The sequence below is a fragment of the Marmota monax genome, unplaced genomic scaffold, assembly GCF_021218885.2.
Source record: "Marmota monax isolate L192 unplaced genomic scaffold, Marmota_monax_Labrador192_F-V1.1 WCK01_AAM20220418_F8-fsc00028, whole genome shotgun sequence".
Classification (NCBI taxonomy): domain Eukaryota; kingdom Metazoa; phylum Chordata; class Mammalia; order Rodentia; family Sciuridae; genus Marmota; species Marmota monax.
The window spans coordinates 931,286-958,082 of NW_026694779.1; the positions used below are offsets into that span (position 1 = coordinate 931,286).

General features: G+C 51.0%; 1 protein-coding gene across 7 annotated transcripts in view; it reads left to right on the forward strand.

Annotated features, from left to right (window-relative positions):
* The window catches only part of Tmcc1 (transmembrane and coiled-coil domain family 1), a 175,448-nt gene extending 149,616 nt beyond the window's left edge, over positions 1-25,832 (forward strand). For all 7 annotated transcript variants that reach the window (XM_046425436.2, XM_046425434.1, XM_046425435.1 and 4 more), the window contains 3 exons: positions 5,358-6,292; positions 20,247-20,382; positions 22,070-25,832. In XM_046425436.2, the coding sequence (XP_046281392.1) occupies positions 5,358-6,292; positions 20,247-20,382; positions 22,070-22,384 (1,386 nt within the window). In that variant the 3' untranslated portion in view covers positions 22,385-25,832. The remainder of the gene's footprint in view (positions 1-5,357; positions 6,293-20,246; positions 20,383-22,069) is intronic.
* Positions 25,833-26,797: the final 965 nt, after the last annotated feature.

Below are 26,797 nucleotides of genomic sequence, written 5' to 3' on the forward strand. Positions count from 1 at the left end.
TATCCACCCACAAGTAAAAAGTAAATGTTTGAAAAAAAAGTGGATTGTTTAATTCAAACTTACTTCATTGTAAAACAGGGACAGGAAGACAGAGCAATAGAAAAATAACTGATTTGTTAACATCAGCTTAGTTTAGGTTACCTTTTTTTGTACAAGGATTAAAGCACAGGAAACTTTATGTATATATTTTAGTTGTACATGGACACAATATCTTTATTTTTTCTTATTTTTTTTTTTTTTTATTTTTATGTGATGCTGAGGATCGAACCCAGGGCCTCGCGCATGCTCGGCAAGCGCTATGTCGCTGAGCCCCAGCCCTGGCCCTGGAAACTTCCTTCTTAAGTCAATTGAAAGTGGTCTGTTGGGAAATTGGGTTGTCACCTCCAATCCTGATGAAAGGTCAGACAGCAGTTTAGTCTCAGCATGGTGACATGGAACTTTAGCATGAGTGACTCCATTCTGATTTCTAGCCTGGTCTGTTGGGGCCTCTTGCAGGAACCTGATCCTGGATAGTCCCCTCCTGTGACTGCACTGGGTGTGTCCGGCATGATCTGTTTTTGTTGTTGTCATTGTTGCTGCTGGTGTTATTTTGAAGGTGGCTGAGGTCAAACCCAGGACCTGTCACTTCCCTGCAGAGCCACATCCCCAGCCTCTGACTGGACATGTTTAATATCTTTTCAAAAAATCTCATGAAAAGATCGTGGTCCTGTCATACACATGGGAGACGGGCTCCAAGAGAACAAGCAGGGGACCAGAGAGACACGTGGTCTGGTAAGGCCCGGTGTGAGCCCAGACCCTTGGCTGTGGCCAGTGCTGCTTCCCCCGCCTTTCCTTGACCATGACTGTCCACCTGGGCCCTGTGATGCGCTGACCCTTCCATCCACCTAGAGGAAGTAGGCTGCAGTGAGAGGCGCTCTGTGTGCAGCTGCAGTGGTTCTGCTCTGCCCTGGATGTGCTGCTTAAAAATTTCTCTTGGGTCTTTTTTAATTTATTCTGTAACCAATTCATTCATATCAGTTAATAGGTCATTAAAGTCTGGCAAATGAGTTCTTGACAGTAAGAGTCAAAAATGCAGAGGAGGCGACACTGTGTACTGGTTATGGCCGCAGAGCAGAATGGTGGCTGCCCAAGTCCTATGGACGCTCTTAGGACACAGGATAATCAGAGATGCACACCCTCGGGAGACCATCAGAAAAGATCTGATTAGGGGGCACTGTCACTGTCCTCCCCTTCCCTGCGATCACTGGAGGTGGGAGGCACTTGGCAGTCATGTTGTTTGTAAACTAGAGGCAACAGTGTGCCTTGTAGGCTGGGGAGGGTTCGGCCAGCCAGCCAGGTGCGAGCCACAGAACTGTGGAGAGGGGACTCTCCTGCTCCCACAGTAGGGCTGAGTGACAGGGCTCCTGGTAGAACCTGTATCTCCCTTGTTCTGCCTGAAGTGAGAGAGAGCTTGGAAGGGAGTACGTTCCCTTGGAAGGGAGTTTATATGTGAGTCTTTAAAAAGAATACTCACACGTTACAAAAATAGCCAATGTAACTTGTTCTGCGCACGTACAGTTCTGACACTTTGATGTTTATCGACTCATCTCCTCTTCACACATCTTCTGAAGCGAGCATTTTCTCCACTTTACAGCTGGAATGGGTTCAGAGGTCAAGTGACTTACCCAGTTGTGCAGCTAATGGTGATGTCAGGATTTGAACCTGAGCGCTTCATACTAAAGTCCATGCATGCTTCATTACCAAGCCACAGGCAGCCCACTCAGTCACCTTCTTTTCAGATTTGTGACTTTTCATATATTTTTAAGAAAATCCTGGGTCTGAATCTCAGAGCCCTTGCCTAACAAGTAAGGCCCTGGGTTCCACTTCTAGCAACACACACACACACACACACACACACACACAGAGAGAGAGACAATCCTCCCCTTCTTTTTAGTACAGGCTTTGAAATGTTTTTAATTTTTGCTTTTCACATTTAGAACTTGATTGTCAGGTTGGAGTGCGTTAGCAATCGAATTGTGCTTGTTGTACGTGGACAACCCAGTGTGCCTACAGACGCCATTAAAAAAAAAAAAGGCTTTTCATTTGATGACTTTGTAAGTCAAAACTAAGAACCAGTATTCCCATCTGGAGCGTGTGGCAGGTTCTAGTTTTGAAGAGGAGGAGAAGTGGTGTAGGAGTGGTAGGAAAGGGAGGGTGAGATGGAGACAGGGGAGAGTGGGTGCAGAGGAGGAGGGAAGCCTGAGTCCCAAGCACAAGAGGCAGGCACTTCCTTTTCTGAACCAGGTCCTTAAGGAGGAAGTCCACGCTCCAGACGGGAACACTGCTACTTTAATAATCAGACAACATATAAATTAACATTTGCTGCAATGTCAGGGAACCTTAAGAGAAAGATACAGCATATGAGCTATCACAATAGCTTTTAATAAACTAATTGCTTATTAAAAGTGATCCCATTTTACATGAAATAATTAAATTGCAGATATAGAATCTCCACAAAGTAACTAAGGAAACCAACTGGGCTGTCTTTAATGTGACTCTGTGCTACTTGGGCTGCTGGGAGCCGCAGGTGACCTCCCTCACACAGCCTGCAGCACACAAGGTGCTCGCTGCTAAGGAAAACTAACCCTCAATAAGGAACCTGGAGCCAGGAGCCACGGGTTACTTAGTGTCCCCTCCCGACTGTGGCAGGTTCAGCAACTCAGTGAGACCCTGTCTCAATAAAATATAGAAAAGGGCTCGGGACGGGGCTTCGTGATTAAGCGTCTCTGAGTTCAGCCCCTGGTACCACAAAAAAAAAAAAAAAAAAAGAGGATGCCTCTCTAGGCTAAACTGATTGTTGACATTTCGTGAGTGTTTTAGATTTTGTGTGTTATCATCGTGAAAGTATAGCAGGGTAACCTCTGTGTAGTTACTTCTAGCAGATTGCTGCAAAGGTAGATTTTTAATGGGAACCAGAGAAAAAGGATATGATCTTATTCTGTCTCCATGATGATAAATTTGTAATTTGATGTGTACTGTTAATTTTCATCACCTTGAGATGGTTGTTTCATTATTCACTCTGTCAGGCTCAGCAGAGAACAGATTCTAAGGCCTTTTCCTTTGTGCCTTGCTGTAATTCACCACCACAAGTCACACCCTGGGACACCTTTTTTTTTTTTTTTTTGGACTAGGGATTGAATCCAGGAGCACTTTACCACTGAGCACTAGCCCTGCTCCTTTTTTTATTTTGAGACAGGGTCTCACTGAATTGAGGCTGGCCTCATACTTGTAATCTTCTGCCTCAGCATCCCTGACCCTCCTGAGTCCCTGGGAGTATAGACGCCACTTGGAGGTTTTTTGGTTTTTTCCTAAATTTGAAAGACCTGACCCCTCCCCAACTTGGCTAAGTGCTTTTTTTTTTTTTTTTTTTTTTTTAAGTTTTTAAATCTGAGCAGGTTTTTTTTTTTTTTTTTTGAGTTCCTTTGAATGGTTCTTACCCATATGAAAAGATAGAGTGTGAGCTTTGAAGCACCTGCCTAACAAAACTTTTACTAGCTAAAGCTTTAATAATGTGAGTTTCAGAAGACCTGACCTTAGTCCTTTTTTTTTTTATAATTTATTTTTTTATTGGTTGTTCAAAACATTATAAAGCTCTTGACATATCATATTTCATACATTAGATTCAAGTTGGTTATGAACTCCCAATTTTACCCCAAATACAGATTGCAGAATCACATCGGTTACACATCCACATTTTTACATAATGCCCTATTAGTAACTGTTGTATTCTGCTACCTTTCCTATCCTCTACTATCCCCCCTCCCTCCCCTCCCATCTTCTCTCTCTACCCCATCCACTGTAATTCATTTCTCTCCTTGTTTATTTTCCCATTCCCCTCACAACCTCTTATATGTAATTTTGTATAACAATGAGGGTCTCCCTCCATTACCATGCAATTTCCCTTTTCTCTCCCTTTCCCTCCCACCTCATGTATCTGTTTAATGTTAATCTTTTCTTCCTGCTCTTCCTCCCTGCTCTGTTCTTAGTTGCTCTCATTATATCAAAGAAGACATTTGGTATTTGTTTTTTAGGGATTGGCTAGCTTCACTAAGCATAATCTGCTCTAGTGCCATCCATTTCCCTGCAAATTCTATGATTTTGTCATTTTTTAGTGCTGCGTAATACTCCATGGTGTATAAATGCCACATTCTGACCTTAGTCCTTGATCTATTGATTCCTTACCTCTTTCTGCCCCAGTCCCTGGGCGTTCCTGTTACTGTGACCAAGTTCATCCCCAGCACTTGTGATTTGGTAACAGTCACCTTTGGCACTTTCAGCAGAGCCTTCCCTTCCCATTCACCTCCGCTCATCTCTAGCTACCGATTCAATGTCCTTATTAGAGTAGAAAATGATCTCCTTACCCACAACACCACGTAGATAAAAAGACACCAAGACACCGGGAAGCTGGCAGCACATGCCTATAATCCCAGCCCCCAGGAGGCTGAGGCAGGAGGATTGCAAATTAAGACCACCTCAGCAATTTAGCAAGACCCTGTCTCAAAATAAAAATATGAAGGGGGGCTAAGAGTGTAGCTCAGTGGTAGAACAGCCCTGTGTTAAATTCCCTGTACCTCAAAACTAAAGTTTAAAAATACAAAATAAAAAGGAGTGGGAATGTAGCTCAGTGGTAGAGTGCTCGCCTAGTATGTGCAAGGCTCTGGGTTCAGTTCCCCCACTGCTGGGAGGAAATAAGAAAAAGAAGAAGCCATTATAATTAAAGTTTAATATTTATATATATATACACCATGCTACCCCACTCCAGGCCGTGCTGGGGATGGAACGAACCCAGGGCTTCTGCCCACTGGGCCAGTTCTCTTCTGCTGACCTGCCTTCCAGTCCTGAGACACCCATTGTTTCCAGCATTTTCAGATAGCCATAGTGTGTAAAGCATGGGCCAGAGTGACAGTGATGTCTAAACACTGCAATGGTTTTCCTACCATTAAGTTGAAAAGCAGATGTACCCTGTCGTACACTAATGTGCTTCTGAACAAATCTCTGCATGCAGAATGTGAATTAATTCATGCCTTAACCCACTTAGGGAGCTTTGCTATTTAAAGAGACTGTGATGCGTTCTGCAGCAAAAAAAAAAAAATTCTCCCAGTTTACAGCCTGTGCAGGTCTTTTTTTCCTAGACTGTTGTCTCTGTGGCTGAGCAGAGTGTGGCAGTACCCAGGAGCAGGGCAGGCTGCTGAGGGCAGGGTTGGCTCTCTGCTGGGAGCTGAGAGTCGGTGAAGCTTCATCAGGCTTTGGGCCATTCATCCTGGCCCGGTGGTCCTCTGGGGCTCCTTCTAACGTGCACCTCTTGCTTTTGTGCGCAGATCGAGCGGTTGGAAGTAGGCAGCCTCGCCCAGACATCCAGTGCGGTGGCCTCCAGCGCCGATGGCAGCATCCACACAGAGTCAGTGGATGGCATTCCAGACCCTCAGCGCACGAAGGCTGCCATCGCTCACCTGCAGCAGAAGATCCTGAAGCTCACAGAGCAGATCAAGATCGCGCAGACGGCCCGGGACGACAACGTGGCCGAGTACTTGAAGTTGGCCAACAGCGCCGACAAGCAGCAGGCGGCCCGCATCAAGCAGGTCTTCGAGAAGAAGAACCAGAAGTCCGCCCAGACCATCCTCCAGCTGCAGAAGAAGCTCGAGCACTACCACCGGAAGCTCCGGGAAGTGGAGCAGAATGGGATCCCCCGGCAGCCCAAGGATGTCTTCAGGGACATGCACCAGGGTCTGAAGGACGTGGGCGCAAAGGTGACGGGCTTCAGCGAAGGAGTGGTGGACAGCGTCAAAGGGGGATTTTCCAGCTTCTCCCAGGCCACCCATTCGGCAGCAGGAGCCGTGGTCTCGAAACCCAGGGAGATCGCGTCGCTGATTCGGAACAAATTTGGCAGTGCCGACAACATCCCCAACCTGAAGGACTCTTTAGAGGAAGGGCAAGTGGACGAGGCGGGGAAGGCTCTGGGGGTGATTTCGAACTTCCAGTCAAGCCCAAAATATGGTAGCGAGGAAGATTGTTCTAGTGCCACTTCAGGCTCAGTGGGAGCCAACAGCACCACGGGGGGCCTCGCTGTAGGAGCTTCCAGCTCCAAAACCAATACCTTGGACATGCAGAGCTCAGGATTTGATGCACTACTCCACGAGATCCAGGAGATCCGGGAAACCCAGGCCAGACTGGAGGAATCCTTTGAGACCCTCAAGGAACATTATCAGAGGGACTATTCCCTAATAATGCAGACCTTGCAGGAGGAACGGTATAGGTGAGTCACGGGAGATTAAAATCCTAAATTGTTTTGGGGTGGCCCCTTCCCTTGCTTTATCTTCCTCTAGAGTGCCCAGAGCAGTTAGGTGTGTCATATGACATCTGAATTAGGTTCGGGTTTCACGGCCAGCGAAACAGAGCCAGTGCAGGTCAGTGAGTCCCGAGACCACACGCTGATGAAGCAGTCAGCCAGTGACAGAGTCACAGTCTTCATTCCTGTTTAAGACTTCAGAGTGGAGCCCACACTCCCCAAGGCAGTCCATCTGTTTATTTGCTATCCCAGAACCGCACTGGGTCCTCAAAGCCACATTGAATTCAAAAGCTCTTAGTTGTGAGAACTCCAGGACAAAAGTACAAGCCAGCCAGAGAACCCTGTGGGTGTTTGGCCTTACACATTATCTGGGCAATTGGCTAGAAAGATCACACTGAAAACAGACCAGATAAGTTTCTGTGGCTTTTATTATGAATTGGCAGATGTTTGAAGGGGAGGAGACTTAGACATGCAATGGCTCTACAGTGGGGCGTCCCAAAGGACTGAGCGCCTTGAGGCATCATCGGTGCCAAAGGTAGAAGCCTGTTTCTTCCCCATGGCCCCACCACCAGGCCAGGGACTGACGCCAGGGTCTCATGGTAGCCATACATGCTGCCACTGAGCTGTGCCTCAAGTGTGGCATCTTTGGGGGGGGGGGTTATATTATACTAGGTATTTATATTAGGTCACTGTCAGCTTCTGCAAGTGTCTGTCCTTTTCCCTTCTTTTCTTCACATGCAGAAAGAAAGAATGTCCCCCTCAAAGTCCTCATTCAGAATCCTCCCAGGCCACCTCATGATGCAGGTTGAGGACCGGCCTGGGGCGGGGGGGGAGCCACAGACCTTCAGCTCAGCCAAGGACCCGGGTTTTGGTCTGTTACGGGGACTAACTCAAGGAACCCTCAGTACTTCTGCTATAAAACCAGACGTTAAACAAACCATCTCTGAGGGTCCCTTTCACCTCTTAAAAATAAAAGTGATGTTTTTTAAAGTTTACTTTTATGAAACAATCTTTGGGCCTGAAATAAATTGTTGGCTTGTGTCAGTGGCTCTGAGAGTGAAAGCCACAAGCTCTTTCAGATGGTAACAGTGCGTCAATCCTGCCTCTCTCCTGTACTCTTCTTCAATTCCAACTCAAGACTTCAAGGGAGAAGAAAAGTGTGTAGAGGAAAGAAAGTTCTAAACGTGAACACTGGTTGCTATTTTCATTTCAGTGCTTCACATGTGCTTTATACACTGAGGACTTATGTGTAAAGTAGTGAGCAATCTCAGTACTCGGGGGGACTCTAGAACACTCGGACCCAAGTCCCAGGTTCAGGTCCAGTGTGGTTGCTTACTAACTCTGAAAACCAGCAAGTTTCCTAATATCTCTAAGTCTTGATTTCCTCATCTCTAACATAGAAATAATAATAACAATCCTGTGCAAGATTATTGTGACATTTAAATGAAATTCTGTGAGACACGTTGCTCAACACCTGACCCACGGCATTCATGGTGTCAGCCAGGAACTGCTGCCACCCAGCCCCTGCCTGGCATTGCTCGGCCATTGGCTTAACAAACACTGCCAGCTTTGACTCCTGTTCTGAATGGAGAGCAAAACATTGCACTGTTCAGACTCCTCCGATTCATCTAGAGCTTGTGGTCTTCGAATCCCATGTGGGTCAGAAAATCAGAGAAAATACCCCACGTTTCCCAGGGCCTACCTTGTATCCATTTAAAATAAATCAGACAAGAACAGCACTTGAGCTCCTCGTTGGCACCTCACGTAGGAGGTGTGAGCAGTGCTTTGACTGCACTGCACTTTGGGTTCTCTGTAGAAGGTAAATGACTAGTTTTGTTTTATTTATTTGTTTGTTTGTTTATTCAGTATCTTTGACAGTGAATATATTTGCTAACTTTGTTGGTCTTTGAGTAGTTTCACATAAGTGAGATCCTCCCCCCACACACACACACTGAAGCCTATTTTAAGCACCAAAACTTTCCACATTTTAGGCTCTTGGAGAGTCTCTCTGCCTCCTTTTGACAAGATACACTGAACCTAACTTAATGAAAATAGCTTAGAACGGCAGCTTCCTGCCCAGAGGGACTCACTCGGAGCTAGTGGGCTTCGTCTGCAGAAGATGGGAGATGGTCCTAGGCTTCTGAGTTCATCTGTCTACTTTGACAGTTTGTGTCTTCCCCTTCCCATTTCTCCTTCGCTTTCGGCTGCCTGCAGCACCCCTCTCCCTCCCTCCCTCCCCGGACCCCCGTCTCTCTCTCTCTTTCTCTCTCTCTTTTTTATTTTTTCCTCTTTCCTGGGTGCTGGGGATCAAAGCTAGGGCCTTGCTCATGTTAGGCCACCATAGAGCTGCACTCCAGCCTGCTGGCCCTGTGTCTGCTCTGTCGCATGCTCTCCTTTTGCCTAGAAAGGAGGTAGGCTGAGGGTGAACTTGGTGGGCTCTTCTGTGACCAAGACCATTGGATGCACATTTGGTCAACTAGATACTCCAGATTTCTTTGCCTTTTTTTTTTTTTTTTTTTTTTTTTGGCAGTGCTGGGCCTGGAATTTGGGTCTTGGACAGGCTACATCCTCTCCCACTAAGTTACATCCCTAGCCCATAGAGCCATTTAAAAAATTTTTTCTATGCTGTAATTTTGTTCGTTTGTTTGTTTGTCTGTTTTGGTTTTTGTATATAACTAATACCTGGGGCTTGGGCTGGGGCTGTAGCTCAGTGGCAAAGTGCTTGCCTAGCATGTGTGAGGCACTGGGGTCTATCCTCAGCACCACATAAAAATTAACAAAATAAAGGCATGCTGTCCATCTACAACTATAGAAAAAATTTTTTAAATATTAATATCTGAGTTGACAAGGGAGGCCATGCACAGTGTTGCTGCTCGTTGTTTGGTGAGAACAGTGGTGACACTGTCACTAATAACATTACCAAACCCCTGGGTCTGCATGATGCCAGATATTGGTTTTTTTAGTTTGATTGTAAACCCCTGGGTGCTCTGAGGTGCACTGAACTAAATCTTCAGCCCTTCCTATGTTTTATTTTGAGACACAGTCTTGTTAGGTTGCTGAGGGCCTGATTCAGTTGCCCAGGCTAGGATCCTCCTGCCTCAGGCTCCCAAGTCCCCAGGACAACAGGCATGGCCACCTCTCTGGCCTAGAGGCTTTAAAGGCAAAGATCCATCCTCACAACATTCCTGCGTGTGCATTATACTGTCTCCAGTTACAGACGAGAAACTTCAGGCCTAGTATCAACCATGGTCACCTGGTAGTGAGTAGTGAAGCCACACTTTAAGCCCAGTTTTTCCTGACTCTGACTGCAGTATTCTTTTTAATGCAGGACAGGTTTTGTTTCGGGCTCAACCCTGAACTCCGTGTAGTTGAAAGACTCGCCTCGTTCTTAGAAGCACCCATTGCATGGGCAGAGGGTATTGGTCTCTCCCAGGTCAAATGTGTGTTGACTAAAAGTTGAGTCGCTGTTTTAAACATATTACTTAAAATTCTGTGAAGTGTGCAGGCTCCCAGAAGGTTTTCAAGGCAGCGTAGCAGTGCAGGGGACCGACTCCCCCACACCCCAGGGCTGAGAACGTAGCTCCGGAAGAGCAGCTGCCTGATGCACAGAGGGCCCCAGGCTTCATCCCCAGAGCCACAAAAGAAGAAGAAGAAGAAAGAAATGCCTGTCCCAGTCACCTCTCCCCTTTTCTGCATCCTTCCTCAGGAATGTCCCTCTCTCAATGTGCCTCCATTATTCTGTATGTCACTGATAACACCAGGCAAGATGAGTGCCAAGACCATCTGCTTAACTCTAAAGTACTCAGAAGCATCGAGGCTTGTGGAGGACCACGTGCATGTGCTTGCATGCGTGTGTGGTCTCCCCACATAATTTGTGCCAGGACTGACTACACTTAGGCCAGGAAGCCATCATAGCAGAGCTGGGCCTGAGACCACCTCAGCCCTTCTGGCCAGGGCCAGGCTCTTAGTCTCCGAGCTTTGCTCTGTCTCTCAGAAACACGAGAGAGCGCACACTAGACAGAGGTGGGAGATGAGGTTTGGGGTGATGAGGACCGTGCTGACTTCAGGTTGTTCCCGTCCAGCCAGTCCCTTCGTCCCCGTGAAGCGCTGTCTCATGCTGATTAGTGGCATCTGGGTTTGTAGTCCTTCGAAGGTGAAAGAGACCTCAAATATCTATTTTAATCTAATTTAAGATGAGTACACTGAAACCCAGAAACAAAGTGACTTACTGGGTCACACCGTAACACTGCTTCACGGGTACTTAATTTGCTGCTAAAATCTGAGGACCCGGTGTGTTCCGCAGGGGTGTGGCGTAACTAATAGAGTGCCCGAAGGAAAGGGTCCAGGCTCCGCCATGGCAAAATGCACTAAAAATAAGAGCTGGGGGACGCCAGGGCTTTCCTGAGGAGATCCGCGGTTCCTGCCATCCAGGGCAGTGCCGTGGACAGTCAGGCTGGAAACCCTCCCGGTGCTCATGAGCAGCAGCGTCATTTTGAAAGCTTGTAATTTAAGGGGATTGTTGTTCCTTGGAAATCAGCTTCTGAGAGTGTTTGTATTAAGCCCAGGGATATTTGAAACTGGTCTGAGTCACAAAAGCAAAAATTAGGAAGAAAGTAGTCACCACGAGCGGTCATTACACCAGTAGAACAGGTGGGAACCGTGCTAGCCTAGCCAAGCACGGGCCAGAGGAGTCGGATGCAAGAGAGGAGGTGCGGTCAAACGTGATTTTACGTGACTTTGGCATCATGGGACGTAAATCAGAGATATGTAGTTATATGGCTATTTTAGCCCCTTTTATTTAAAGTGTTAGTGCCTGTCAACTGAAAATGGATCTGAGAGTCAGTAAAGAATATGTTGAAGGGTAGATTTAGGCAATAAGTTTGAAATAGAAACAGAGAATATGAAATATTGAAAAAAAATCCCTAAGAGATGCACTTGTCGTGCGTGGGGGACACACGGGTAATCCCAGCCACTCAGGAGGTCAAGGCCGCAGGAGGATCACGAATTCAAGGCCAGCCTGGGCTCTTAAGGAGACCATGTCTCAAAATAAAAATCTAAAACTAAATAAGGGAGACGTTGTTTTGCAGGGTAGGACCTCCTGTAAAGAGACTTGTAGGGGCTGGGATTGTGGCTCAGCAGTAGAGCGCTCGCTTAGCACGGGCGGGACCCAGGTTTGATTCTCAGCACCACGTAAAAATAAAGGCATTGTGTTTAAAAAAAGAGAGAGATGAATCGTGATCTTGCAAAAGTGTACTATAGTACGGGTTAGCTCTTCCCAACTTAGCCCCTAAAGAGCTAATAGAGGAGGGAGGAGGGAGAAGATAAATTTGTAATCCCCACTAATTCATTGGGCTGGACAGGCTTGAACTGACTTTCTGGTTCTGACACCACCTGAGCCCGTGTGGCCTTGAGTGGGTCCTATAATTCATCTGAGCCTCAGTGAACAAACAAGGTGATGATATTGTTGTACAGGATTGTGGAGCTTGTTAAATGAGATCACATGTATGGAAGCGTCTAGTAGGTACTGGCTTTGAGCAGGAACGCGGGGGGGCTGGAGCTTGTCTGAGGGAATCCTGTGTGGTATGTAAGAAGCCCTGGATCCAATCCCCAGCACCGGAAAACGGGTGGAAAAATAGAGTAGGAGCTCAACAAATGCCTCCTCCCGTGCCTCATTTTCTGGGGAAATACAAAATCTGGGGCTGGGGATGCAGCTCCGAGGCAGGGTGCTTACTAGAGACGTAGTCTGCTCCGAGGTGCCTGGGGATGTCGGCCGGGGACCTGGTTCTTCCTGTTTATCTCGGTACCTGCTCCACAAGTTGTTTCCGCAATCTGCCCCAGTGACCTGTTGCCCAACTAGGGAAGCACCAGAGGCTCTCAGGGTGGCTCCAGACCCCGAGCCACACCCAGACAGGCCTGTGTGAGAGGCTGGCTAGTTCCCAGCGGTGCCCTCACCCACTTTCTCATTCATCAGGAATCCAACCCAGAAGTGCCCTGGCCTATCTGTGATCAAGGAAGGTGGCTGCTGGGTTGACCAATCCAGTGACCAGAACACTTTTGCAAGATTACTATTCATCTATGGATTGTTGTCCTCCAACCAAATCTGGATGGTTTCGTCCTTAGTCGATCAGGTTTTGCTTTTAGTGTGGGTCTCATCTGCCCAAATACGCTTATGACCTATTTTCTTTAAAAAGTGAGATTTAATATAAGTCTTTTTTTCTTTGCTAATAGTTAAGCTCAGGCCATTTTTAGATATCCATCATTTGGGTCGTGATGAATTAGGATCCCTGACTAAAAATCTTAAAAATGAGGTTAGTAATCTTGTGCTAGTTTTATTCCTAATGGAGCTGCGTGACCAGCAAGTGCCAGCCAAGATCGCAGGGAGGTCACAGCCCACCCCATCACACCTTGCAGGTCCAGAGAACAGGGGTCCCATCCTGAAGGGGGAGTTCCTGGTTTTGAAAACTAACCTGTGGATGGCTGCACACAATTATCTCCCTTCTCTTTCTCCCTCTACGTTTTTGGTTTGTTGTTAATATTTAATAGAAGACGGAGATGTTCTTCCTCTGAACTCCCGAGGTACCTGGTGTCTCCATTTTAGAACCAGACAGATGGTAACCACCCGCCGGCCAGTGACCAACGGACAGGGGCAGAGTCAGCAGTGGAGGTGCTGGGAGGGGGCAGGAGCGCCTGGTGGTGTTTTCTTTGCTGTTAGGTTTTGCATTTGATCAATAGGATTGATAGGAAAGCAAATCCAGACCCAGGCCTGAGCCCACGGTTCAGATCTTGACTGGGCCTCACTCACTCGCTCACCCGGAGTCACTGGTCTTTCTGGGCCTCCTGTTTCTTTCTTATAAAAGTAAAGTGCCTCCCACGGAGGAGGGCGGAGGGCGGAGGGCAAGGACTCCTGTAGAAGCAGCTTCATAAAGGTGCGTTCCTCGGAGGCAGACGCTGCACATGAAAAGACCTGGGCAGGGAGGGTGGTTATCACGGTGGATACTGGGGCTGGCGTTTTGATGTCTTGGTGTTTGATGATTGAGTGGATTGGGCTGGACCCCAATTCCTCCCCCACACGCACTCCTCCACCCAAAACTCCACCTGTTTATATTGGGCCCTCTGCTAGCCTCCTGGCAGGCCAGAGCTTCCCAGGTGGGTGACATAACCACACGGGGGCTGGTTCCGGCCACACGTGACCAGGCTGGGCTTCCCACAATGTGTGGTTGTGGAAAGAGCTAAGGAACCGTCTTCCAGGCCACTGGACAGCGAGGGAAAGTGTTTGTAAGGACAGGCAGTGAGGTCCCCAGGGGCTGAGCCAGCCCAGGTCTGCATTCCAAGACACAGGGCATCTCGCCAAGCTCTTTGTTCATAATCTTTTACAAAAGCCTCCAGCCGGGTGGCCCCCTGTGCTTCCTCCCTGGTGTTTCCTGCCGATTGTGGGTGCTCAGGAGGGGAGGCCAGCTCAGCCGTCTGGGGGCTGTAATGGGTGTCAGCTGAAGGCCACATTCCCTGGCTGGGGCTGGCAGAGTTCTCGCCTAGCATGCGGGAGGCACTGGGTTCCGTCCTCAGCACCACGTAAGAAAAACAAAGGTACTGTGTCAGCCTACAGCTAAAACATGAATGTAAAAAAAGAAAGAAAGCCCACAATCCCCAGGTAATCCTTTCAACTTGAAGAGGGAACTAGCTGCTGGTGGTTGTCAGTTGGTGCACTAAGGAGGACGGGTCCTCTGTGACCACCGACCATTGTGGGTCCTGCTTCCCCGTGGGTCCCGCAGCTCTGTTACCACCTTGGCGAGTCTCGTAACCTGTTTGTTTCATTTGCTGGGAAGTTGAGCTCACCCCACTTACCCAAGCCCTGCTCTGCTATTTAACTACTGGCTGATAATAGACACCACTCCCCACTTGGGAAGGTGCTCGGCTTCAGGAGATCCTGCCATTAATTTACGGAGCATTTGTGAGTAAGTGGCTCCGTCTCTGAAGGACCGTATTTTCCACAAGCGAGTGGGGAGGATTAACAGTGGCCACTCAGCTCTTTCCGGACACTCTTAACGATCAGGGTAGAATTGACTTGAGACCCTTTGTGTGTGTGTGTGTGTGTGTGTGTCTCTCTCTCTCGTGCTCTCTCTCTCTCTCACACACACACACACACACCCCCATGAGAGGAACACAGGTAAGACAGTTTCATCCAGGTGAAGGCAACCTTGGCATGGGCCCAGGGAGGGCGACTTGTTGGATTGTATGGCCAGCCCAAGCCAGGGGACGGCAGGGACTACTGTCAGCCTGTGCGTTGCCTTCCTGACAGAGCAAGCTATGAGAAGGGCTTGTTGCACTTGGAAGGACAGAGATGTGTCCACCAGACCCAATTGTGTGATGTCCCGAAAAAAAAAAAAAAAAAAGACAAGAATATGCTGAAAACCGTGAAAATTCCAAAACACATAAAATTGAGATCATGGAGATACACGAAGAAATGGAGGCTGAGAGAAGGAAGTCAGAAGTGGAAACAGCGGAGCCAGAGAGCATCGCAGACCAACAGGCAGGCTCCTTGAAGGGCCTCACCAGGGAAAGTGGGGAGAGAGCTGGGAGGATGGCCCTCAGCCCAGGCCGGCAGGGGCCCCGGGGAGCAGACCAGGCAAAACGGAGGACCCCTCCCGGGAGCAGGGAGTGGGCAGGACAGGTCACCGCCCAAGGCACGGGGCCTTCTGGGGATGGCTCGTGAGGGCATTCCTTCACAACCAGGTCACTCTGCGTGGATCCCCACTGGAGACCAGGGAAGTGACCAGTTTCCCCTGTCCCCTTTCTGCCTTTCACATTAGTTAGCCACCTCCTAATCTCACCACCGGGAAGAAGTCCTGCTAGGCACCAACTGGTGTTTCTCCAACAATTCCAAAAGACAAAAATGAGACCGGACGTGTGCCTGTGGTAACACTGCTGACCCACACAGCCATCTCTGCCCAGCCGCATGACTTCCGTTCCCCATCGTCACGGCTGCCCTATGGAATAGGGATTTCCTCGTTGCAGAGGAACAGGTCCCCTGCTGGTGAGGTGCACAGCTGGAGCTTGAATCCAGAACGTGGACTGAGCAGATTCTCCACCTGGTGCTAATAGAAACAGGAGTGGACGGAGTCAAGACCAGGAGGCTTTGCATACGACATGGGCAAAGCAAACCCTCTCTGAGAATGGCTTCCAGAGCCTTTGACTCGTTATTGACCCCTCTGTGATAAACACGGACTTATAATAAGGTTCAAGAGTCTTGGAAACAAGTGCTGAGAAGTTTTGTTTCTTTTTTTAAGAACTTTCTAACCCATATTCATCACCAGTCCATACCACCATGCTACCAAATAAATCCTGGTATTTCACCCCCATTCTGCAGATGATACATCACCACTATTTCATGTATTTCCCTACCTCCTATAGAGTTGTTGAAATTAATGTTGTGAAGAGAAACATAGTGACAGCACTTAATGTTCAAAAGATAAAAATAGGTTCCTTAACTAGAAAGAATCTTCAAAGTCTAGGGGCAGAAAAGATCTGAGTAATCCTAGCTGCTCAGGAGGCTGAGGCAGGAGGATCCCAAGTTCCAGGTCAGCCTGGGCAACTAGCACGACCCTGTCCCAGGACGGGAGAAGACAGGGAAGGAAGTCAGTAGCAGAGTCTTGTCTAGATGCCGGAGACCTGGGATCAATCCCCAGGACCACAAAAAAAAGGACCCAGGAGTCGAGTTCAATCTCCTTCAATTAACAGTGTTTCCACAGTACCCCTGACAGGCAGTCTCCCCTGGAATTCCTCCAGCAGCAAGGTCTCATTTTCTTTAAGATACTTTTTTCTTATTGTCTTAGTCACAGGTATTAGTTCTTCTTTCTAAAACTGAACTAAAATCTACTTTTAATTCTGACCCTCAGTCCCTAGGAGCCACTACTTCACCTACATGACTTTTGACATCTGAATTCATCAAGGTGTAGTAACTTCCTGTCCTCACAGAATGAACATCTAGTAAGGTGATGCCTTTTGGTGTTTTACTTGTGGGACCTTTATGTCATTCGTTTATTTATATGTGCCGCCGAGAGTCGAACCCAGGGCCTCCCCCATGGGAGACAAGCGCTCTACCGCTCGGCCCCAGCCGCAGCCCCTGTATGTCTTGATGAAACACACTCGTGTGGTTCCAGACCCTCCTGCCTCAGCCACCTGAGTCATGTCAAGGTCGTCTTGAAGCTGGACACGGTGGCACACACCTGTAATCCCAGTGACTCGGGAGGCTGAAGCAGGAAGATCACAAATTCAAGGCCAGCCTCAGCAACCAGGTGACACCCTGTCTCAGAAAAACAGAGGGGCTGGGGGTGCAGCTTGGGGGTAGAGCACCCTACTCCGTCCTGAACCCACGCTGCTGACTGCTTTGATCTCTTGCTCGTGCTCTTTGGGGACAAGCTGCCTTCGGTTGTGTTGTCTTTATCTGGGGTGTGGACACAGGGGCCAGGTGGCTAACGCCAAGGCCAAGGCCGTGCTCACCAGCTGCTACCAGAGAACACCCCCGGCCTGGATGCTGGGAGCTGCCCTTGCTGGGGTGGCAGAGGTTTCGCTGCACCTTATAGAAGGTCTGGTGAGAAGGGGAGGGGACCAGGAGTGCCTCCTGCCCCTGAGCCGTCTGCAGTGGGAAGACCCCGTGGGGTGAAGTGGGTCTTCACTTCTCCCCAGGACACACCTGGAGTGGGATCCTGGGCCTCGGGGACTCTGCTTAACTCTCTGAGGAGCCACCAAGCTCTTCCAAAGCAGCAGCACCATTCTACGATCCCCCAGCAGCAGGTGGGGGCCCGGCTTCTCCGCGTCCTCGCCAGCACTTTTTGACTATAGATCTGGGATCTCTTCAGTGCCCCCCCTTCCTCCCTCAGCCCACCTGGTGGCAGGCTGCAGGCCATCAGGGCAGCTAGAGCCTCAGCTCCCTCTGGCCAGGGCCTGGGTGGCTGCCAGGCCGGCCCAGCCTGCTGACTTTTACAGGGAGCGGGTTGGTCTGGGCCTGCTGGGCATTTTCAAGATGACATCACCATGTGCCGTTGAAGACCCTGGGCCTCAGGGGCTGGGGAGGGCTCAGCGGCAGGTCTTGGCTGCCTTGCCACCACACACCCTGGCTTCCATCCCTCGCACCAGAAACAGATTTTTTTTTTTTTTTAAACCTTGGGTTTTAAAAGTCAAGCAGATGGAGATCCAGATCCCTGCTCCCGGCTGGGTGTCCTCTGGCGCTTCCTGGAGCCTTGATTCCTCCCTTGTACAGTGGAAGAGGTGGACGGGGTCTTCCCCAGCGGCCCTAACAGGCCTGCAAGACCGCACAGGTTGAGGGCCAAGAGGTTGGGGCAGCAGCCCAGGGAGCACGTGCCAGAGGTGGCCCAGGGGGCTGCTCTGGTCAGCCTACAGTCAGCGGCCACTCACACAGCCACTGTCCCGCCTCCTTTCTCTCGTAGCTTTTAATATTCTCTCCTTGTTCTGTATGTTGGATATCTTCATAATTAGGTGTCTTGGAGTTGGTCTATAACGGTTTTGGATGTTTGGGGTCCTGTAGGCTTCCAGGATTTGGCAATCCATTCCATCTTTCATATCTGGGAAGTTTTCTAAGATTATTTCATTCAACAGATTGTTCATGCCTCCCAGCGCCCTGAGGCTTAGCATGAGAGGAGCCCTGTTGCCAGACAGCCTCCCTGTGAGCATAGAGACCTGCACATTTTGCGGGGTGGAGGGGGCTTTTGTTTCGGTGCCCAGGGCCTCACACCTGTCCACCGCTAAGCGACAGCCCCAGCAAGACCCGCACGCGGAACCCCACCTCCAGAAAGTCTGCAGCCCCCCTCTGGTGAGAAAGGACACTGAAGAAATTTGTCAGATGCTGAAAACGCACACGACGTTGGGCTAAAATAAGACGCTCACCAGAGGACAGCGTGTGGTGGCTGGGAGCTCGCGGGGCGTCTGTATGCAAGCAGGCCGAGGAGGACGTCACCCTAGGTGACAGGACACAGGAGAGCAGGACAGAGGCTCCTAGCAAGGGTAGAGGATGTCTAAGTTCAGTAACACAGCGAAGAGGGTCGGATTGTGACCTTCAGTGGTTTGGCTCCTGGTTTCTTAGAGAAGGACTGAGTTCAGGATGTAGCCATTATTATCTAATTTTTTTCTGATTATTATCTAATTATTAAAGGGGCCAACAGTTGGTGATGCTGCAGCATGAAACCATAAAACAGCCGTCCTTTGTATTCCTCGAAGGTTGCGTACTGCAGGTGTCATCGAAAACCAGGGGACAGGAGCCAGGGTCGGGGCTCAGTGGCAGAGCACTTGCCTCGTGTGTGTGAGGCACTGGGTTCAAATCTCAGCACCGCATATAAAGAAATGGAGAAAATAAAGCCCATCAACATGTAAAAGAAAGACTTTTTAAAAGGGTTGAGTCTGGGACGCCTGTGCTTGTTTAGTTGGAAGTCCCCAGGTTCATAGGCAGAGCCCTGCGCTGCCTTGGTGGTAGATGCTGCCCCGTGGGGTGAGCCCTGCCCGCTGACCAACACAGCGGATTCCTTCCTAGTCACCAGAAACTGGAGACACATTCATTTTTCTCTTTCTCGCACCATTTTCCAGTGTCTTTAATGTGTGGTTCTCAGCCCTTCTACCCATGTAGCCCCTTGGTCCTGGGCCTCCACTCACAGCCCACCCCAAGATGCACTCTTTACCCTGCTGGATAACTGGTTTTCTTCTGTGTGCATCATGTGACCCCCCGCCCCTATAATCTGCGTTGTGACCCGTTCACCGTCTATTCCACAATCACCATTCTGCCCAACCCCAGCCCTTTTTATTATGTTTTATTGTGAGAAGGGCCTCACTGAGTTGCTGAGGCTGGCCTCAAACTTGCCATCCTCCTGCCTCAGCCTCCCAAGTGGCTGGGATGACAGGTGTGCGCCACCACGCCCGGCTCTGCCCACCTTGTGGGATGTGACAGCATCACTGTTCTAGTGACTGTGCATTTCTGCCTGCAGCCCTTGACCATGTTCTTTTCCCACCTGGAATCTCTGATCCCGTCCTGTAAACCTGTCCTGATCCTCATGTGGAGGGACCCTTCCTGTGTGCTCCTAGGTGCTGGAGGCGCAGGGTCGGCAAGATCACCCCGACTCCCAGGGGACCTGCCCGTCTCCGTTCTCCCTGGGCCTTGCTGAGCTCCTCCACTCTGGCCTGTTGTCTGTCCCTCGCTAAGCTGCTTCTGTCCTGGGAACTTCTGCATGGTGCCCCACACACCTCCACTCCCTCCACCCCCAGACGTCGCCATAACTCAACATCACCCTCGTGGCTGAACAGGAAGGAGGCCTCCCAACTGTCCAGCCCCACGGGCCTCCAGCCAGTCTGCCCTGTCACCCGCTGGTCTTGGTTTCCCTCCTCCGCCCCTGAAGTCACCTTGGCTTTCCCCCCTCTCGTGGAAGGGACCCTGCTGCGGGCAGGCGCTGTCCTGCTTCCCACAGGGCTCCCGCCCTTGAGCACGCCTCACACATCACGCCATGGCCCAGCGCTGGTGATGGGCCGGCCTTGGGCCCTGAGTGGCGGACCCCCAGGTGGTGAACAGGCAGTGCTGGGACAGGCGCTGGTGGCTGCTGGCAGGTCCTGTTCCACTCAGGCGCTGCCCATCTTCTGGTGAGGGTTCTTACGGGGCTCCAGTCGTGCTGCTCCCACGTGCTGCTTCGCCTCAGGTCCCGGCTGTGCCCACCCCCAACCCGGTACTGATGGCCGTGCTGCTGTGTGACTTGGCCTGTGACAAGCTGAGGCCAAGAGCTGCACACGGCATGCCCTGATGCCCCGGGCCACTTGGTTTCTTAGGGGTTTATTTTCTTCCCTTGCAGAATGCATCAGGAGATTGCAAGTAAATTGTTTGCTGCAGGATGCATAAAACTCTCCCTCTCTCCCTCTCTGCCCCCGTCAGGTGTGAACGGTTGGAAGAGCAGCTAAATGACCTGACAGAACTGCACCAGAACGAAATCTTGAACTTGAAGCAGGAATTGGCCAGCATGGAAGAGAAGATTGCGTACCAGTCCTACGAGCGGGCGCGGGACATCCAGGTGAGCGCCAGCCAGGAGGGCGGGACGGGACAGGGGCAGCAGCCGGACCGTGGACAGCAGCTCCTGCCGCTGCAGTGCACCCGCCCTTCTGGGCCAGGTGTCCCCGGGGTCTGGGCCATTTGGGGTGCAGACTGCTCGGGGTCGTGGAAGCGTGTCTGGGCTCCCAGGAGGCTCTGCATGGGAGACCAGAGCCTTCTGTCCGTCGGCTGCAGCTCTGTCACATGCGAGGGCCACCTGGCCTGGATTCTGCACCCTGAGAGGGAGGGCCTTGTCCTAGCTGCCAGGGCCAGAGCTCCTGCAGACACGTGCCACGCAGCTGGGCAGAAGCCCCTGAGGCAGGTGTTGGAGGGGAAGAGCTGCTGTATTCCATGGAGAAACAGAACGTTTGATTTTTTTCCTTATTTCTGTAGAGAGTATTTCCCAGGGAACGAGATGCCAGATGATGAAAGCCTCTTCCAAGAAGCTTGTCTAGAGAAGGGAGGTGGCCTGGGAAACTGGGGTACAGCCACCTCAGGGCCCAAGAATGTCCCCACAAGTTGCCTAGCTGCCCTTTTCTCCAGGGCCTGGAATTCTACTTGCGTTTTAGGGTTTTCTCCCGTCAAGGTGGTCTGGCTGGGCAGATCTGCTCCACCTCTAGCTGGCTTCAGCCTAAAGCTGCCCGAGCCTCACAGGCAAATCAAGAGCCATCAAAGCAAGGCCAGAGCAGGCCGTGTGTCGCACACCTATAATCCCAGGGACTCAGGGGGTTGGGACAGGAGGTCACAAGTTTGAAGCCAGCTTCAGCAACTTAATGAGGCCCCATCTTACAATAAAAAGGACCCGAAATGTAGCTCAGTGGTAAAGCATCTCTGGGTTCAATCCCTAGTGCCAAAAAAAGAAGAAAAGGAACCAAGACCAGAAAAGCCCAAGGCTCCAGCTTTGGAAGATGTGTCTCCATGGCTAGGGAAATTGATCCTGTCCCCTGGATGCTTGGCAGATCATGAACACTCAGGGTAAAGGTCTTGGTGTTGAGGAGAACACATCACTTTAACGTTTGTCTAGCGTATGACACAGAGATCAACCCAGAAGGGCCGTGTAACGCCATCAGGGCAGGTCACAGTTCCTCTGGGCTGAAATCAGACACTGACTTGATTCAGAAACCAGGTAGCCTTGGGTGGCCTTGGGAGGCTGAGGCAAGAGGATCAATCACAAGCTCAAGGCCAGCCTCACCCACTAAGCAAGATCCTGCCTCAGAAGAGAAAGGGCTGGGGGCGAGCCTCAGGTGGACGCCCTCTAGTTCAGTCCCCAGTACCAGAAAAGAAGAGGCGGGGTCTTGCCTACTTCCTAAGGCCTGCCTCCAACTTGAGATCCTCCTGCCTCAGCCTCCCGAGTCCGAGTCCCTGAGTTTACAGCTAAGTTAATAATGCTTCAAAGAGAGCCTGCATTTGAGGTCTTGCCATTACAATGCTGCAGGCCATATTAAGGCAAGCATGGCCACTGTCCAGGGGACCCTGTCCCAGGGGAGCCGTGGAGGGAGGGATGGCCACGGGGTGGGGAGCCGGGCCACTGGGTGGGGAGCCAGGCCACTGGCCTTTTCTCCCGGGCTGTGGCGTGTTTCCCGAGGCCGGCACAGCCCAGGATGCATGGGCTGGCCCAGGGGCGTCGACTCCGGCGTGGGGCAGCACTAACGTCCCTGTTTGGCCCTCAGGAGGCGCTGGAGGCCTGCCAGACCCGCATCTCCAAGATGGAGCTGCAGCAGCAGCAGCAGCAGGTGGTGCAGCTGGAGGGGCTGGAGAGCGCCACGGCGCGGAACCTGCTGGGCAAGCTCATCAACATCCTGCTGGCCGTCATGGCCGTGCTCCTGGTCTTCGTGTCCACGGTGGCCAACTGCGTGGTCCCCCTCATGAAGACGCGCAACAGGACGTTCAGCACTTTATTCCTCGTGGTCCTGGTGGCCTTCCTCTGGAAGCACTGGGACGCCCTCCTGGGCTACATGGAGCGCTTCTTCTCGTCCCCCAGGTGATGCTGGGCCGCGCCCTCGAGAGCGCACACGGCGGCCGGCGGGGAGATGGGGCAGCTCACCTGCTCCAGTCGCCCCCACAGCAAGAGTCGAGTGAATCTGTTTACATTTAGAATAATGTTTTTTTCTTCAAGAGACGCAATTGCAATAGTATTTTTTAGATTTTATCCAAGAAGTTTTTTGGGCGAAAATCTTGGATCATTTTTATGTAGCATGATTTTCCTTGGGATGCAGATCCTCCCCGTCCTTTAACACAGCCACCACCGGAGCGCCCAAGGGCATCTCAGCTGCGGCCTGAAGGACTCACTAACCCACTAAAAAGATGCGACACCCAGCGACACCCAGTTGGCAGAAAGACCGACAGCCCCTCGCCTGCCCCGGGGCGCCACCTCCCTCCCGCCCGCCCGCCCGGGGACTCTACTGTGAAACCTGCCACATTCCATGTGTGAGTTTTTGGATTCAGGGTGGCATCTCCTCGTCCGTGGAAGAGCACGTGGACCTCCCTGGCATTGTCACCCAGTTGGCCATTCACACTCACCCTGGAGCCCCGTCACTCCTGGACCTGGTCCCCTCACGTTGCGGGGAGACAGAAGTGAGAGCCTCGTGCCACAGGGTCACCGCACAGTCCTCCTGCAGTGTTGTGAAGCAGCCCTGGAGATCCCCAACCCGTCATTTCCAGCAAAATCCCTTGGCCGCACTTTTAAGGTTTTTTTTTTTTTTAATATGTGTGTGTGCGCGTGTGTGCGCGTGTGCGTGTGTGCATAGTTACCACCTTAAAAATAAAACACCCGAACAGCATACTTGAAGAATGTAATACTCCAACTCTCAGTGCTTCCTTATGGTTTCTAATAGGATTTTTTATTATTGTTATTATTATTATTGGGTTTTTTTGGAAGGGGGTTGGGAGGGTCTTTTATTTTTCCTTTGAAATAAAGAAGTGATGTTTTTAAATGGAGACGTGTGGCTATTTAAATGTGCTGCTCCCTCTTGTCCTGACACAGCGTGAGGAGGGGACTCGCTGGGGACAAGGCACTGTCTTGACATGCATCCTCAACGCCCCGCTGTGGCGGCTGCTTCGTGGGGTCCTGCCAACCCCTCTCCACCCCTCCCCGGCTCAGCGAGGTGGGGAGTCCAGGTGCGCAGGGGCAGGGAGGCCACGTCCCCAGAGCGCGTGCTACAGCGGGGACAGTTTGGCCCCAAGAAATATTCACCCAGTGACCTTGAGCTGGGGCTGTCAGTTAGGAAAAATGGAGAGTCACAGCGATTCCTTGTGTTTCCTTAATTTATTGTCACACCCCCGATGGCCGAAACCAAAGTGATGTGCGTCCTCTGTCTGCTCCTCGCCCGGCTCCCTGCATTTCAAAGCTTTATTCTGCCCGCCTCAGAGGACCTGCTGAAGGGGATTCCACACAGCAGCAAGGGACCCACGTCTCGGTGTCCCCGTCGCCGGCTTCCTGTTCATCGAGACTGACGTCTTCACGAACTGTGCTCAGTGGACTTTTGGAGACAGTCACCCTGGTGGGACCTGGACTCGGAGCTCGCCTGGAGAGCCTGGTTCGTCTTCGCGCAGTGTGGGTCCCCAATGCCATTCCCTCTCGTCCTCCGTCTGTGCGCCCACGTGCTGCACAGGGCCTGGGCCACGCCCTGGAGAGAGAGCAGAGCCCGCTTTGCCTGTCCCCACGCCAGGAGCTGCTTCTGGAACCATATCAGCGTTGCCCTGTGTGCGGGAAAGGATGACATGGGGGACCGCTCTGGCCTTCTTTGACTGTGGCCAGGCGGCCTGCCCGGTCAGCTGGCTGTCTCCAGGACCCCTTGATATGATAACTCAGGTACCAGTCGCACCCCATCCCCAGATGATTGTAGTGCGCCTCCGTCACCATGAGCCCCCAGCGCAGGGACCACAGGGGTGATTTTTCTTTTTTAAGAAATAGAAACCATCAGAACCAATTCACATTCATGCCAAAAACAAATCGTCCCCAAGCCTAGACCCTTAACATGTCACCTTTGCCTGAAACACTGCAGCGACTTGAGCAGGAGTGCCAAAGGACACCACGACCTTGACAGACTGCTGTAGCTTCATTGCTCAGAGAAGAGAGCCTTACAGAGTTAATTAAAAAGAAACATTCAGAAATGCCCTCGCAGAAACCCAGGAGTTTTTCAGACAAACTTGGAGTCTCCGGCTGCTTAGTGGCTCCAGAGATCTGCACTGTGACGCGCCGGTTGACGTTGTTCCCATTTGCCTTTGGGACAGTTCCCATCGAGGGAAGGTCTTCACCTCTGGAAGGCCCAGAGCTGCCCCGGACAGGCCCACTCCCCTTCCACCACAGTTCAGGGCAGGTGCGATTGTGCCTTCCTGTCCCCTGTGTCCTGACCGCTCACCAAGTCCTCCCGCCACCCTGTGCATCCCGCGCGCCCGGCAGCCACCCATCTGTTGGTGCCCGCCTGTGCTCCATGTTGACCACCCCTGTTGCCTTCGAGTTTCCTCTCCGGGTGGCTGTTCCTAGGTCCCCTTGTCTGTCCCAAGCCTTTCTAGAACCTCACCCTTAAGTGTTCTCTATAGGACTCGATCTCACTTCAGTGACTCCGCGTGCGTTTTCTTTGAAATGGAGCATTCCTGAGTTCTGTGTCCCTGCTGGGCCTGGCCTGGGTGGGTGAGGCTGGCTGCCTTCGCCTGGGTGACTCGGTTCAGGTTGTGGGAGGACCACGATTTCCCCCGTGTGTCACCATTCCAAGGGCTGTGGGCTCCAGTCTCCATTACCCGTTACCCTCTGTGCATCCTAACGAGGAAGGCTTTCCAGAAACCCCCTGGCTCCTTAAGATGCAAAAAGAGGCTGAATTTTATCTGGGCCACTGACTGGGGTCCTCCCACTCACTCCCTTGTCCCCCTTGGGGTCCAAATCTGGTGCCAAGCAGAGCCAGGGGTGCAGCCCTCCTCGCCAGCCATGTCCTCCCAATGAGCTCAATTCCACGTGGTTCCCACTGCATTTGGTTGTGTTTTCAATTTCACATCCCTTCGAGGTACAGTAGGAAGTGGGGGGAATGCCGAATTCTATGCATCCAAAACCAAACCAAACCCTCGGGTGCCCAAGGCCAAGCCCCGGCTCCCATGCCCCTGCCCTCCTGCCCACAGGAAACCTGGGGATTTGAATGTGGCTCTAAGAGTGGACATTTGCGCTGTGTGTCGTGTATGCCAGGTGACACCCTCAGTAGGGATGGACTACTAGACTGACTGTAAGCGTGTTTTCTCCAAGTGTGTAAGAATAAAAACTCACTTGCACGAACTGAAAAGTTACAGAAATGACACTTGTGAACGCGTGAACTTTAACACTGTAGTTGATAGATCTTAAGCTGCTAATGTGTTGAGAGAGATTTATGTTGTGTGTGGCCGCTGCTGATGGGCAGCAGGACTTTTACTGTACATACAAATGGAAATAAAGACCTCAGCTATTAACCTGGTGGCTGGACTTGGGTTTGTTTCAGCCTTTCAGGTGTCCGGCAGCAGGCGCGCCAATCTGAAGACTTTCCACTAGTGTAAATGTTGAAAAGAGAGAGAGAGAATGCGAGAGAGAGAGAGAGTGTGTGTGTGTGTGTGATTCTGTGTGTGTTGCTGGGCTGACATGCACAGATAGGCAGGTTGTACATTGTACAGTTGGAAGGGGCTTCATATGTAGGCCACACGGTCAACATCCCAACCGTGCCGTGAGTAATGGGCACACAGAGAAGCCCCAAAAGTGGAGAGTGTATAATCTCAAAGTCTGCTTTATTTTCACCCTCTAAAAACTTTAAAGAGCCTGGCCCCATGGTGCACCTCCATAAGCCTAGCTACAAGGAGGCTGAGGCAGGAGGATCACAAGGTAGAGGCCAGCCTCAGCCATGTAGCAAGACCCCATCTCTAAATAACTAAGGTTTGGGGATGAAGTTCAGAGGTTGAGCACCCGGGGGTTCAATCCCCAGTACTAAAAAAAAAAAAAAAAAAAATCAAGACTAGTACAGGTACAGCAAACCATAATGAAAACATGAATTAAAATAACTGCTCCACCTCAAGAGAAGGTTGTGAGGGTTAAATGAAACCACCGTGTACAGCCCAGCACCTGGCCAGAGGGAAATGCTTCACAGTGATCCCAGTTATTAATGTCTATAGACTAAGGATTCCCTGAGAACAGGCACCGTGTCACTCAGCTGACGTCAGGACATACCACATCTGCCGTCCTGCCCCAGCACAGGCCCAGGAGTCAGAATTTGGGCCGGCCCTGGCCTTGGAGTTGGTTTGGGGAACCAGAAAATACGCAAATCAGCATGTCAGAGAATGCCCGCAGGTAGGCAGCCGCAGAACACCCAGGCCCTGGGGGACGGGGTGGACACTAATCGATTAGATAATACGTTCATTAATAACTTGATTTTTACTCCCAATTTCCT